A 13,102-nucleotide genomic window follows, 5' to 3' on the forward strand; every position below is an offset into this window, starting at 1 on the left:
CAAATTCTCAAATAAGTACAACCCATGTGTATATTCCAAGATGGAATTATTCAGGCCTGGAAGACCAGAGAGTGTTAAATTTACCAATTACTCTGTACGGAGTAGTCAATGTAAGGTCAACAAGGCAAACCCCACCTGCTAATCAGGTACGTCAACTGCTGATCGCCCACCGTGGTTTTCGACAACTTCCGGATCTCATCTTCTCAGCTATCTAACTACCTAGGTACCATTTTTATCATGTCATCAAATGCCGATCGTGGATTGTCACATCGAGGTGTCCTTCACGAATATGTATGTAATCCGATCCAAGTTCCAAGGTTGGACTAACTCTCATAGGCTCCTAGACTTGTGGCATTTGAGTTCACCCCACCCGCAGAGGGTGTCAATAAGATCAACAGTCTGATTTTCGTGGGTGGACTGACAGATGGATTCTGCACTGTCCCCTACGTATCCAAACTAGCCGAGGCCCTTGAAAGCAGCGAATGGTCGGTCTTTTCCGTTCTGCTCTCGTCCTCTTATGGCGGATGGGGAGTTGGAAGCCTCGATCGCGATGTAGAAGAACTCGGTCAGTGTGTTCGTTTTGTTCGCGATCTGAAGGCGTCACGTCAACCCGGCGCACCGACAAAGGGTGGAAAGATTGTCATCATGGGCCACTCGACTGGTAGTCAGGACGTGCTCCATTACCTTTACTCGCCGAACCCCGTGCCCAAGAAGGAATTTGATCTTGGACTGAACCATATGGTTCGCCCCGAACTTGATGGTGCTATCCTTCAAGCGCCTGTATCTGATAGGGAGGGCTTGCAGGCTATCATCGACTCCTCTGATCAGGCCGACGAGATTAAAAATGTTTACGGCGAGCTTGTGGATTTTGCCAAGAAGAAGCCATACACAGAGGCCAATAACGATACTATCCTCCCGATGAACCTGACTGCCAAGCTATCTTACCCTCCCGATACGCCTTTAAGTGCCCGGAGATTCTTGAGCCTAGTCAGCCCTGAAAGCCCTGACAACCCATCCGATGATGATCTATTTAGCTCTGACTTGAGCGATCAGCGTTTGCAGGAAACATTTGGTATGATAGGCAGCCGGGGAATGGTTGCATCAAAGATCTTGTTTTTGTATTCCGGAGAAGACGAGTATGCGCCACATTGGGTGGACAAGCTCAAGTTGCTGAAAAGGTGGCAACAAGCCATAGAAGCGGGAGGTGCCGAATGGGATGCGGGCAATAGCGGGGTTATCACTGGAGCAAGCCACAATGTCAAGGATGAAGGCCAGCAGGACTTGATTGCTCGAGTTCTAAAATACCTTCACAGTCTCTGAGCACTACGGTCAAAGAATATTGAAACCAGAAATGCGAGAGTTCCCACCTTAGAACACAAATTACGCCACTTGTGCTGCCACAGTGCCTAAAAAGTTACAACCTACAATTGTATTAATATATGATGGTGATAATTCTCTGCCCAGAATTGCTCCCGCAAAGGTTTGCGAGAATAGTCATGCTGTGGCATTCTTGTCATCTCCACTGTTGCATCGACGGAGTAACATATAGGGATGGGTTCAACAGATTACATGTCAGTAGTGATGCCACTTCAGTCATTAGTACATAAAGATTGCTTCGAGGCTGGATTAGGTTGCTGCTGTCAAACAATAAAGCTACCACAAAAGGTGAAAACAGAGTGACATATGAGGTCATCAAACCTCTGACTTAGGAAGGTGTTATGTGCATGATCTACCACACCACTTGGACAGTGATCTATAGATAAAGTTCTAGCGTGAATTGGGATTCTTGGTATAAAACAATTTCAAAGACTATGGTCACACGGGATTTTAACCAAGGTCTAGAGAAATAGTTTTGAGAGAGCTCAAAGGTGAAGAAGAGTGCTTGTTAAATTAAAAAAAAAACGAAATTGGAGTAACCTGCCGGAACTTCTCACAAGACAAAACAACGTACCTATGTATGCACGTATGCTAATTAACTATTGAAGTAAATATATTTTGGCCGTAAACTCAAGGCAGAAAGTCTAGCCATTTGTGGTATAGCGTCACCGCCCTTGACCCTGCTGAAGCTTCACACTTCCCCGTATCCCAAACCAGGTAGTGGACGCTTGAAATACACAAAAATTAAAACAATTTCAGCTTAGATCAGCTGAGACCCGAGATCTCAACGACCTGACTGTGCACGCGCGTTCCCGCGTTCCCATTGTGTTTGGCTGCCATTGCCAGCGCGTCCTATTTGGGCAAGATGCCTCCCGGCCGCAGGTCTGGACGCCACACAGGTCCCCGAGCGGTTTACGTTGACGATCCATTTCAAGCCGCTGGGATCAGTGATGAAGATGACGCCAAAAAAGGAGCAAATTCCCCAGAGGGGAAAGGGAAGCTTGCCAAAACAGAAGATTTCTCCTCCGATGATGAATTTGTCGCAGTCTCTGGAGATGAGGTCGACGACCCAGTTGAAGATGAAGAGGGGAGCGAAGATCAAGCTCAAAATGAATTAGAAGAGGGAGTATCAGATCTGGAAGACGATGCTTCTGTCATCGACGAAATGGAGAGCGACACCATCAAGAGTCCCTCCAAGAAACAAAGTTCGGCCTTTCAGATACGTGAGCCACAGTTTAAAAAGAGAGCAGCCGGTGGAATTATTGTGCCATCTGCAGACGAGACGCACTCTCGTGGCATCATCGATCCCAAAGAGCACTTGTCCAAAGACACTTACTACACTCTAACTTTCGGTTCGGACGAACGAGACCTGATGTCAGCTGTCCACTCTCGGTTCCAATGGAGCAAGGGCATTGACTCAGCATTCCCCACTCGATCGGCCTTGGAAGGAGGGGACGAGGAAAATCATTCTCTGTATGGGCCGACATTTGGCGTCCATCCGGACAGTGTTAAAGAAGAAAGCACTCGCGGATGGGACTGGTACTATGACGAGGACACCGGGGGAAGATTCCGTAAGCGACAGCGTATTGAGACTATTGAAGAGTCCGTGGCACGACAGAAATACATGCCCCGGCCAGATGAACGAAAACACCGCGTTCGTTTGGGGCCGCACAATAACCAAGACCTTTTCGACCTGGGTTATCATGAGTCTTTTGACTTTGGAAAGGCCTGGGGTCAAGCAAGTTCAAAGAGCAATTCAGAGAAAGTCCGAGAAGGTTGGATTTTAAACATTGGCCACAAAACCAATTGCATGGCTTGGGCTCCCAACCAAGATGGTCTTTCTCAGTATCTTGCCATCGCTGCACCGCTCACCGAAGACCAGAAAAACGAACATAGATCAGAAGATAGTGAGCCTTTCTCGGCATTTCATCCTTCTGAGTCTTTTTCAAATGCTCTGCAGATCTGGGAGTTCAAAGCCAGAAAGAGTCAAAGCGACATCAAGACCCTTGATATGGATTACAAACCGCGATTGCGACAAGTAATTTGTGCTGATTGGGGAGATTTGAGACGCATGGCCTGGTGTACCATGCCCCGTGCCAAGCGAGAGGAGGATGACGAAGAAGTCCAAAAATCCATCGGCTTGCTTGCAACAATCTGGAGTGATGGGGGAGTGAGAGTTATGGATATCAAGATAGGTCGAGGGCCACAAAAGACAGATTTCGGTCCGTGGTTTTGATTCGGAACCTCAAACGATACCCGCTGACACATTGCACATAGTCAGGATACAGTCGGCTGCATTTGAAGCAAGACCACCATCAACGGTTTCAACATGTGTTACTTGGCTATCTCCTAGTGATCTTGCGGTGGGTTGCGGAAATGGATTTGTGGCGGTCTGGAACATTGCAACTTCTTGTGCGACAGACCCTCTACCATTACTCTATCGGCCAGTCCACAGCACATATATACTCTCCATCACCTCCGCTTACCCGGCCCACCCTCAAACCATTGCAACTGTATCCATGGACGGCGAGACTCGGATGTGCTCGCTCATCGATCCTGAGAGTGAAATTACCTCGACGGTCCGTATGCGAGCGGCTGCCCCGTACATCACATGGTCCCCGGTTATGCAGTGCTTTGTTGCTGGAGATGAAAACGAGTTTGGTCGCATGATTCCAATTCGAAGATTCTTCACCACTACCAATATTGCGAGGTTGTCTAGCAATCTCTCTGCCATGGCACCTGCCAGTCCATGGCACCCTTGTGCTATCTTCGGCAGTGCGGGAGGCGAAGTCGCAGGAACAAACCCCTTTCGAAGAGTTCTTTACAACAAGGAGGCAATTTGGCAGGAAACATGGTTCACACATGAATGGATACCCAGCTCATCATCAGAATCTGTTGGTATCAGTCGGTTCCATGACGGGTTTCGGGCGGAGAATCAGAAATTGGCAAAATACCATACAACCGACACAAAGCCTCTCAGTGGGATGGGCACTTCCACGACTTACGAAGAAGGTACCCATGTCACAGCACTCGGGTGGAACCCCAACCGCTGCTGTGCAGGATGGGCCAGTGCTGCGCTGGGGTGTGGGTTGGTGAGAGTGGAGGATATCGCTATGTAACGTCCTGCCAATGCAGCACTCAGGCGGCAGATGTTGATAAATCAAAAGATCTGCGTAGATTGACATGCTGATCAAGGAAAGTACTGAAATTCTCCGTCAATCACGGTCATTTGGACATCATAATTGATCTATGAAAAGAAACTAGGCGACAGTGAAACGCAGTCTGCCATCTCAGTTGTGTCAGTGTGGAGCCCCCAGCCACAACAATTGCTGACTCATCCCCGTGGAAACTCCACCATAATATTGTGGTTGGCACATGTGCTATGTGGGGCTTTACTTTGATTTGCTAGCAACCAATCAAATTTAATATCGGGCAATTAAAAAACACAAAAGCCATGGCTGGACTGTTGCAGACCCAGCCACCGTAGATCCCAGCCGCCTATTTTTGGCCCAATAGAAGTAATTACCATAGATGAATAAATTTGTATATTGATGGCCGATCTTTTCTTTCGACTTTTAAACCCAAGCTTGAGACTTCTGTTCTCTTTCCAATCCACTCAATTATACAATTCCCTCTGTCTACTCCATTTTTCCCTCTCATACTTCCATTGATTACAGTTCAACATTTCATCAATCTCAAGCGCCTTTTGTTCTCTTCATTGTTATTACAAACTTCAATTCTTACACAATGCATTTTTCCACTGCCGCTCTTCTCGCCCTTTCGTCCGTTACTTTGACCTACGCGGCGCCTTTCGCCAACCTGGAGAGTGAAGACCTTGTTCGCCGCAAGGCAATCTACTCGGTGGTCAATGTCGACGGAGAATCTTCCAGCTCTGTTGCGCCTGAAATTGACACTGTCTTCGAGACATCAACAGTGACTGCTCCCGGTGCTAACCCAGTTCCTGTCACCGTCACAGTAACTGCTACTCCTTCGAGTATCCCTTACTCCTCGACTGCCGTGGTTAGCTCAACCCCATGCTTGGAGACACCATCGGCTCGCAATGATATCCCTCTTCCATCAATTGCCCTCCCAACCGCTGGTTCTTTATTCCGCCGGGGTCTGAGAGCCGCCGGCCAGCCTATTATTTTTGCTCGCGACTACTCTAGCTCTTCTTCCGCCTCAGTCTATGCCCGCGACTATCCTACTCCAGCTGACTCTGCTCTTTGGGTGCGCGACCATCCCACCTCCTCTGCATCTGCTTCTACATCTGCTTCTGCATCTCTCAACGCTCGTGGTTACTACCCCTCTGCTTTCGGCACTGCCTCTCCATCTCCCAGCGCATCTGTCTGGGCCAGCTCCCTCGTTGCACGCGACTGGTATCCTTCTGCTACTGTCTCCCCATCCTCGAGCCTGAGTGTCTCCGCCTCGAGTATCTCGCTTGCTCCTCGTGACTGGTACTCTGCCGCTCCCAGCTCTTCTTCTGTTGCCCCCTTTTCTGCTTCTGCCTCTGCAAGCTCGCTCGTGGCCCGTGGCTTGTATTCTTCCGCCTCCGCCTCCCCCTCCTCTGTGAGCTTGGGTGCCTCCGCTTCTTCCACTCCTCTTGTGGCCCGTGACTGGTACTCTCCTGCACCTAGCTCTTCTTCTGTTGCTACTTCTTCTGCTTCTGCTTCTGCCTCTACGACCTCACTTGTGGCCCGTGGCTTGAGTTGGTACTCTTCCGTCCCTGGAACTTCTTCCATTGCTACTCCTTCTGCCTCCCCTACCTTACTGGCCCGTAGCCACAGCAGTTGGGGCTCTTCCAGCGCCTCTTCTCCTGTCTCCAGCACATTTGCTATTTCGGCGACTCCAGCGGCCTACTAAGACAAGACGCCTGAGGAAATTTGTTCCGTGCCGAGGCACGAGTATGCTCTTCATGTGTTTTCCATGAACTGACGAAATCCTCGATCTAAAAATCGATATGATTGCAACAACGAAGTATGGTACTTATTCTTCTTTTGCAAAAGGGACTTGCTTTGAATGACTTGGTTTATCCCCATTACGGTTCTGGGGACGCATCTTCGACAGGCGTTTTATTAGATGAGATCTTGTTTTGAAAAAACTACGATTCATCATGTGTATGATTTTCTTTTGGTCAATATGGGTTAGATTGTTCTCTTTTTTTTTTTTTTGTGCTCTGGCTTGGCCTGCTACAATGTTACATAGAATGGTTGCGCAATGCACCAAAAACGAATGAATCAATTGGATTTTTTGTAAAACAAAGTCCTCCCTCAAGCCTAAAGTTGTGCTTTCTTTTTCGCAAATGTTTCCATTGAAATAATCTAACATTCCTTTCTGCCTGTGACGTTTCCAACTTTGCCCCGGGGCCCAGGAAGTGGCTTAGTAACGTGGTGCATGGCGACCGCGCGGTGGTTGCCCCGAGAGACGCGCCTGTAAACAGTACATCCCTCTGACCACCTTCAACAACTCGACACATTGTGACCTCCAAGGGTCTTCTTGTGGTTGCGTTTTTCTTTGAAGAAACCCAACACTTTCGTTGTTCTTGTTTTCTTTCCTTGTTATTGTGCTTACAACCTACTTCACTTGCATGAGCAAAAGCCGACCGAGGCTCAATATCGATAACAATGCCTGGGACAGTGGCCGATGGACCTACGGTCTCCATGTCTTGTACGCCATCCCACGCGAAAATAACTCAGATCGCGCTGACAGTATTATAGTTGCCAACAACTTTTGGGGCAGAGATGATGCAGGACTTCAACCAATGTTGGACCGTGTACATGGTTCAAAAATCACAAATGAGGAGCTGAGGGTCTTCTATAATGGTATGTTATAGACATTACCAGTGCAATACAATAAACAATATACTAATTGTTTGAAAGTCCGAGCCTCGATTGAAGATGAATATGCGCGCAAACTCCAGGCTCTTTGTCGCAAGTCACTAGGATCATGCGAAATAGGTTCACTCAGGTCCTCCCTCGACGTGGTGCGCGGTGAGACCGAAGCAATTGCGAAAGCCCACGCCGCGATTGCTGCCCAAATGAAGACCGAATTGGAAGAACCGCTGGCTGCATTTGCTAGTGGTATGAAAGAGCGACGAAAGATTATCCAACAGTGCATCGAGCGGCTGCATAAGACAAAAATGCAACAAACACAGGCCGTCAACAAAGTAAGGAACCTTCATTTGGTGAACAGGGGAGAGATGCTGACTTAACAGACACGCGATCGTTACGAACAGGATTGCCTTCGCATCAAAGGATATCTTGCTCAGGGACATATGGTGATGGGGCAGGAAGAGCGAAAGAACAAAGCAAAGCTTGAGAAGACTCAAATCCAGATGGCATCAAACAGCAATGAGTATGAGGCCGCTGTGAAGACACTCGAGGAGACCACTGGACGCTGGAACAAGGAGTGGAAGTCTGCGTGCGACAAATTCCAGGACTTGGAAGAGGAGCGATTGGATTTCACAAAGAGCAGTCTTTGGACTTATGCGAACATTGCTTCGACAGTTTGCGTCAGTGATGATGCTGTGAGATCTGCTCCTATCGATTTTTCCTTTGCCACACTAACATTTGGTACAGTCTTGTGAGAAAGTTCGCTTGTCTTTGGAAGCCTGCGAAGTGGAGAAAGATATCCTCTTCTTCATCAAGGAACAAGGAACCGGTCAAGAAATTCCAGACCCTCCCCGGTTCATTAACTTTTGTAAAGACGATGATTCGAGCTCTGAGATGGACGAAGCCGACGGATATTCGGTAGCTCAGTTCCAGCGAACCATGAACCCTGCATTCCGCACATCTTCTCCACAGCCCTCGACATTCGAATCGCACCACGACCCACAATCAGACCTGGCGGCCCAAATGGGACACCCAGCGCCACCTCCTATTGCCAATGCGCAGCCCCAGATGCCACCTGTGGAGATGCCACTTCAGATGCCACATCCTCAGTCTCAGTCTCGGCCTCAGCAGCAACCTCAGCAGCAACCCCAGCAGCAGCCTCAACAGCAACCCCAACAGCAACCTCAGGAGTATCAACCACAGCCGCACCAGCCCGCGCCTTTGGATTTCCGCCGAGGGGGTGCACCACCTCCAAACTATGACCCAGAGCGCCATGGAGAGATCAACGCTGTTCCTCACAATGCCTACCCAACAGACGGCATGACAATGTTTTGTCGGACAGGACCACCTTCGGAGCGAAGCTCGGCAACTAGCGCTTATCGTCCATCCAGCCGTGATTCTCAAAGCGAAGTCTCCAACCCTACCTCTGTATCCAGCTTTGAGGCAACTCCCACCAAGAAGTCTATCGCGAAGCCAACAAACAGTGCACCACTGGCCACCTCTGGGGATGACAAATCGCCCAAGAAGAAGAGCGCATTCTTTAGTAACAGCCCCTTCCGTCGCAAGAGTCGCCATGATAAAGAAAGGCCCGTTATTCCTTCACAGCAGGCGATCTCTTCACAGCCGGCTGTTTATTCGCAGCCGACCATTTCAACCTCAGCTCCCCGCGGAGGCTGGGACTCGCCAACCAAGCAAATGAGCCCGACCAAACAAATGAGTCCACCTAAACAGGTCAGCCCACCCAAACAGGACAGCTTATCCACGCAGGTTAGCCCATCCACACAGGTTAGCCCATCCAAGCAGTTTAGCCCACCCAAGCAGGTTAGCCCACCTAAGCAAGTCAGTCCACCCAAGCAAGTCAGTCCACCCAAGCAGGTTAGCCCACCAAAGCAAATCAGCCCAACAAAGCAAATCAGCCCAACCAAACCCACGGCAGACCCTTCTGGTCGCCTCTCTGGAAGCCCGGAACCTGTCGATCCCCGGGCCAACTTCCAGCTGAACGTTGGAAACAATGTCTTCGATGTCGCATCCCCTGAAAAGAACAATCCTAACAAAGCAACGCAGCCAGCACAGGGAGCCGAAGATGATTTGGACCCTATTGCGCGCGCTCTAGCCGACTTGAAGACAAGCGGAAAGCAGTCAGCTACTCGAGTATCGGCGGATAGATACCATGGTATCTCTACGCCCACTCCATCGGCACCCTCCTCCACTTACGGTGGCAGCAATACTGGTGCTGCCGCTCCACCTGCATACAATGATCCATCAGTCAAGCGACTGGGTGCACCTCAACCAGCATTCACCGCAAAGCAAATGCACAAAACAACCCAGAAGTACACTGGCCAAACCCAAAGTATGCTTCGAGGGGCCAACAACAGCATGGGCTCTCGGCAAAGTGGTCAACCGCAAGAAGTTCCCCGGGCTAGATCGCCAGCACCCGCACCGAGGCGGAGCGTTAGTCCCCAGGTTGCACCTCGTGTGGATACTCGGATGAGCCAAAACAGTGGCAGAGGGCCAAGCCCTAGCCCGAGTACATACCAATCGAACAGCATGCGAAGCCAATACAGCCAATCACCCACTCCCCGTCGCACCCAAGATCCACCCTACTCTCCCAACGACTTTGCACGCAGGCCCTCGCCGGCTATGAGCCACCGTGCAGTTTCTCCCCAGCCTCAGTTCAGACAGCAAACCCGCCCTTCAAGTGCTGGTGGCATGGAGCTGCAGCTGTCAGGTAGCCATGATATGTACGGAGCCAGTAGCCCAGGTAGTTACGCAGGCTCAACTCGATCAAGTGGCCGCCCATCATCGACCTATGGTGATGGTGCTCCCCCTCTTGGACGATCCAGGAGTCGCACCCTGGCTGTCGCGGAGCCTGGACGCAAATTCAGCCGCGATGGTCGCCCAATCTTGCATTTCGGTAAGCATTCCCCCGATTATTGATTTGTGCAGCTATACTTACTCGATTTCTCTTAGCTCGCGCCATGTACACGTACAATGCTGTTATTCCCGAAGAGCTCGGCTTTGGCAAGGGCGATGTTCTTGCCGTTCTTCGTCTCCAAGATGACGGATGGTGGGAAGCTGAAGTCACCAATGCTCGTGGCCATCCTGGTCTTGTGCCAAGCAACTACCTTCAAATCATTTAAATACCCTTTTGATCTCACGACCCGCTACGACCCTTGCAAAACTCGTCCTGACGGAGATATCCTTTCTCATGTTCTCACGTAGATACCATGCTTTCCGTCGACCATCTCTGCACATTGACGATCTTCTCTTTTTACTCTACCTCTATTGCTCTTTCGTTTTCACCATGGTGCTACAGTCCCGTCTTGACATCTTTGGACAGCCTGTTGAATCTTATTTCTCTGTTCTAATCGATGTTTTGAATGATTTAGCGTGGGTTCTGGGAATCTTATGATCTTGCGCTTCCTGTGAATTTTGTCATCTCGGAGATTTGTTCAAACGAGATTGTATGATGAACAATCTCGGGCCGTGAAGGTTCAACTTGGTGGTCTTTTGAAATTCTTTTCCATTCCCCCTTTTTTATGTTTTGTTCCCGCCCCTTTCCCTGAGTTGGATTTGGACACTCGCTCAATTGTTATGGAGGAAACGAAGCTTTTTGTTCTAATTTATGCCTTTTCTTGTTGTGATATGTTTTGAATGGTTTCATGTAAACAGTATGGATACGATAGTGATGGAGCCAAACAAATGGATGTCAGTGGACTTTGGACTTTGCTCCCTCAAATGAAGATGTAATTGCATTTAGTGGACATCTAGGATCGTATGTACCCTCTATTAGATGTGGAAAGTCTAGCGACATATTATGGCCTTTTATTATGATTATCTTTTCATATATAACTATCAAGGTCTTTCCATCAGTCCTCTCATTAGTCCTCTCATCATTCTTCCCATTAGTCTTTTTCAATGTCTTTCTCTTCCATTCTGCAGCAAGAGAATATATCTCCAGGGCCGGTCATCTGCTTTTCGAGTATGGGGCTGTGGTTTCCGGAGTAGAGTATGAAATACCCTGAGGTCCATAGCCCCAGGTCAAGATTGGAGGCTTAGGAGCAAGACATGTTGCCAGACTTTCGTACTACATGTAGTTCGATGAGCATTTAGGGCTGGGGGCCATCACATGTGGTGACTAATATCAAACTCCGGATCTGATGACATGGCGGTTCACAGTTGTTCCATTCCTTGCCTAAGTCTAATGTTGAGGGCTGGATTCATTATTCCAATCTTTTCATTCGCACCTGCTCCTACTGCAGAATCTATGTTGAGGCGTACTGGCAACGTTATCGCGCCTATTTAGAACGCGCCCAGGGCGCGTGAGTACCTATTGCCCTGTTATGAACACAGACCAAATATACATACTGAACGAGCTCACACTCAAGATTCAAGCTCTCCAATTGCTATCGCTGGTTTGACCGGTGCACCAGATCTTTGGTGGCTGACCACTACAACTGTTGATTTACCATGAACGACCATCGGCATATATGATTTTATAAAAATCAATAACTTGATTGCACTTCTAGTGTTATTGTCGTGCCTTGGACTCAATGGGAACGTTGATAAAATGTCTCTCAAGGTCTGTTCGAAAATCGATATCCAAAAATACACGAACACCATATAGAACTTAATTTTAGTCAGACCTGCTCAAACGAGCTGTATCTGAGATACTAACTAGTGTTCTCCTAAAATGGTCTCAAATAAGGACAAGAAAGGGCTAGGACGAGTCTTATGTCGTGGTGTCTCTTGGCAAAACTAACTAGGTGCAGTAATTAATACGTCCGTAGTTTACAATAAATTGTAATCAACAGCAATGTCCACAAAATCCAAGCATAGACTGCGCAAGAACCAAAAAAAACAAAGCTTGCAATCATTATTAGACAGGGGTATACGAAGAATAGACGTTATTCGCGGTTTCAATTCAAGTGCATCAAATCCCAAAGAAAGGCACTACTTATGTTCACTCATCATCAACAAAAGAGTTGGCCAGGCGGCCAAAGAATGGAACTTCAAAATGGTCCAAGGTTTCGACTGAAACAGATAGATTGATCAGCTTGCCAATTATAAACATAAATAGTCGACCTGGAACACAGGGCTCACCATCTTGATAGGCATGCATGCTGAGAAAGCCGATCAAAATAAGATCGATCAGGAGAAATGTCCAGGAAAGGAAGCTCGACCAACAGAAGAGCAGGTGAATAATCTGTGTCATATCAGTGTGTGAGCGAGACTGATGAAGATGGACAACTACTCACAAACATAGCAGCGAACAGCATGCTTGATTGCCAAGCATGAAATCTACAGCAGGGTTCAGCATCCGTAATTTGAATGTAGCAAAGTATCCAAGTATAATCACTTACCGCACATAATCGCTCTTGTGTTCAGTTAGTAGTAAAAATACACCCCCCGCCGGAGGCAGAAGCAAGTATGCCAACATTGCTTCAACATCCATACGAATCGGAAGACTTGTCTCAAACGCCCCGAGACTCACATGCCCACCCTCAAACTCTCGTCCAAATCCTGTATTACCATGTCCGCCACGAACAAAGTGACTTGGGGAGGATAGGTCGGCCGAAGCTCGTGGTGAGCGGAGGTTTGGGGATATTACTCGGTGGCCTTCTGCAGGAGGAGGCGATAGAGCGCGCTCAAGCTCTGGTGATTGATCTTGATATGGAGCGAAATTCATTGTGTTTTTGGAATTTGGAAGAAGGATTACAACCCTGGAACGGTTGGAACGCTGTACCAACAGGGGAATAAATACTCGGGGTAGGTCCTTATCGCTATCATATCGGACGCGTGATTGCGGCCTCAGGCGAAAATGCATCAAAGAAATGGGTATCATATCATATTGTCTATCTTGGTGTCATTGGTTGACAGTATTTTTTTGTACATGA

General features: G+C 48.4%; 5 protein-coding genes across 5 annotated transcripts; 4 read left to right on the forward strand and 1 right to left on the reverse strand.

The window, feature by feature from the left end:
- Positions 1 to 237: 237 nt before the first annotated feature.
- N7529_008910 (uncharacterized protein) lies at positions 238 to 1,320 on the forward strand (the record flags this gene model as incomplete). The annotated part of the gene is made up of 2 exons (XM_057244437.1): positions 238 to 291; positions 337 to 1,320. The coding sequence occupies 2 exons, from the start codon at positions 238 to 240 to the stop codon at positions 1,318 to 1,320; spliced, it is 1,038 nt and encodes a 345-aa protein (XP_057095975.1).
- A 922-nt stretch (positions 1,321 to 2,242) lies between these two features.
- Positions 2,243 to 4,496, forward strand: N7529_008911 (transcription factor TFIIIC subunit TFC6; the record flags this gene model as incomplete). The annotated part of the gene is made up of 2 exons (XM_057244438.1): positions 2,243 to 3,599; positions 3,655 to 4,496. The coding sequence occupies 2 exons, from the start codon at positions 2,243 to 2,245 to the stop codon at positions 4,494 to 4,496; spliced, it is 2,199 nt and encodes a 732-aa protein (XP_057095976.1).
- Positions 4,497 to 5,124: 628 nt separating this feature from the next.
- On the forward strand, positions 5,125 to 6,237 carry N7529_008912 (uncharacterized protein; the record flags this gene model as incomplete). The annotated part of the gene is made up of 1 exon (XM_057244439.1): positions 5,125 to 6,237. The coding sequence occupies one exon, from the start codon at positions 5,125 to 5,127 to the stop codon at positions 6,235 to 6,237; it is 1,113 nt and encodes a 370-aa protein (XP_057095977.1).
- Positions 6,238 to 6,961: 724 nt separating this feature from the next.
- N7529_008913 (formin-binding protein HOF1) lies at positions 6,962 to 10,345 on the forward strand (the record flags this gene model as incomplete). Its single annotated transcript, XM_057244440.1, has 5 exons — positions 6,962 to 7,196; positions 7,260 to 7,540; positions 7,610 to 7,885; positions 7,962 to 10,119; positions 10,176 to 10,345. The coding sequence occupies 5 exons, from the start codon at positions 6,962 to 6,964 to the stop codon at positions 10,343 to 10,345; spliced, it is 3,120 nt and encodes a 1,039-aa protein (XP_057095978.1).
- Positions 10,346 to 12,168: 1,823 nt separating this feature from the next.
- N7529_008914 (DUF4870 domain-containing protein) lies at positions 12,169 to 13,032 on the reverse strand (the record flags this gene model as incomplete). Its single annotated transcript, XM_057244441.1, has 4 exons — positions 12,169 to 12,239; positions 12,309 to 12,411; positions 12,464 to 12,506; positions 12,569 to 13,032. 4 exons carry the CDS (start codon positions 13,030 to 13,032, stop codon positions 12,169 to 12,171), a joined length of 681 nt encoding a protein of 226 aa, XP_057095979.1.
- Positions 13,033 to 13,102: the final 70 nt, after the last annotated feature.

This window comes from Penicillium soppii (genome assembly GCF_028829465.1).
Source record: "Penicillium soppii strain IBT 18220 chromosome Unknown utg000006l, whole genome shotgun sequence".
NCBI lineage: Eukaryota > Fungi > Ascomycota > Eurotiomycetes > Eurotiales > Aspergillaceae > Penicillium > Penicillium soppii.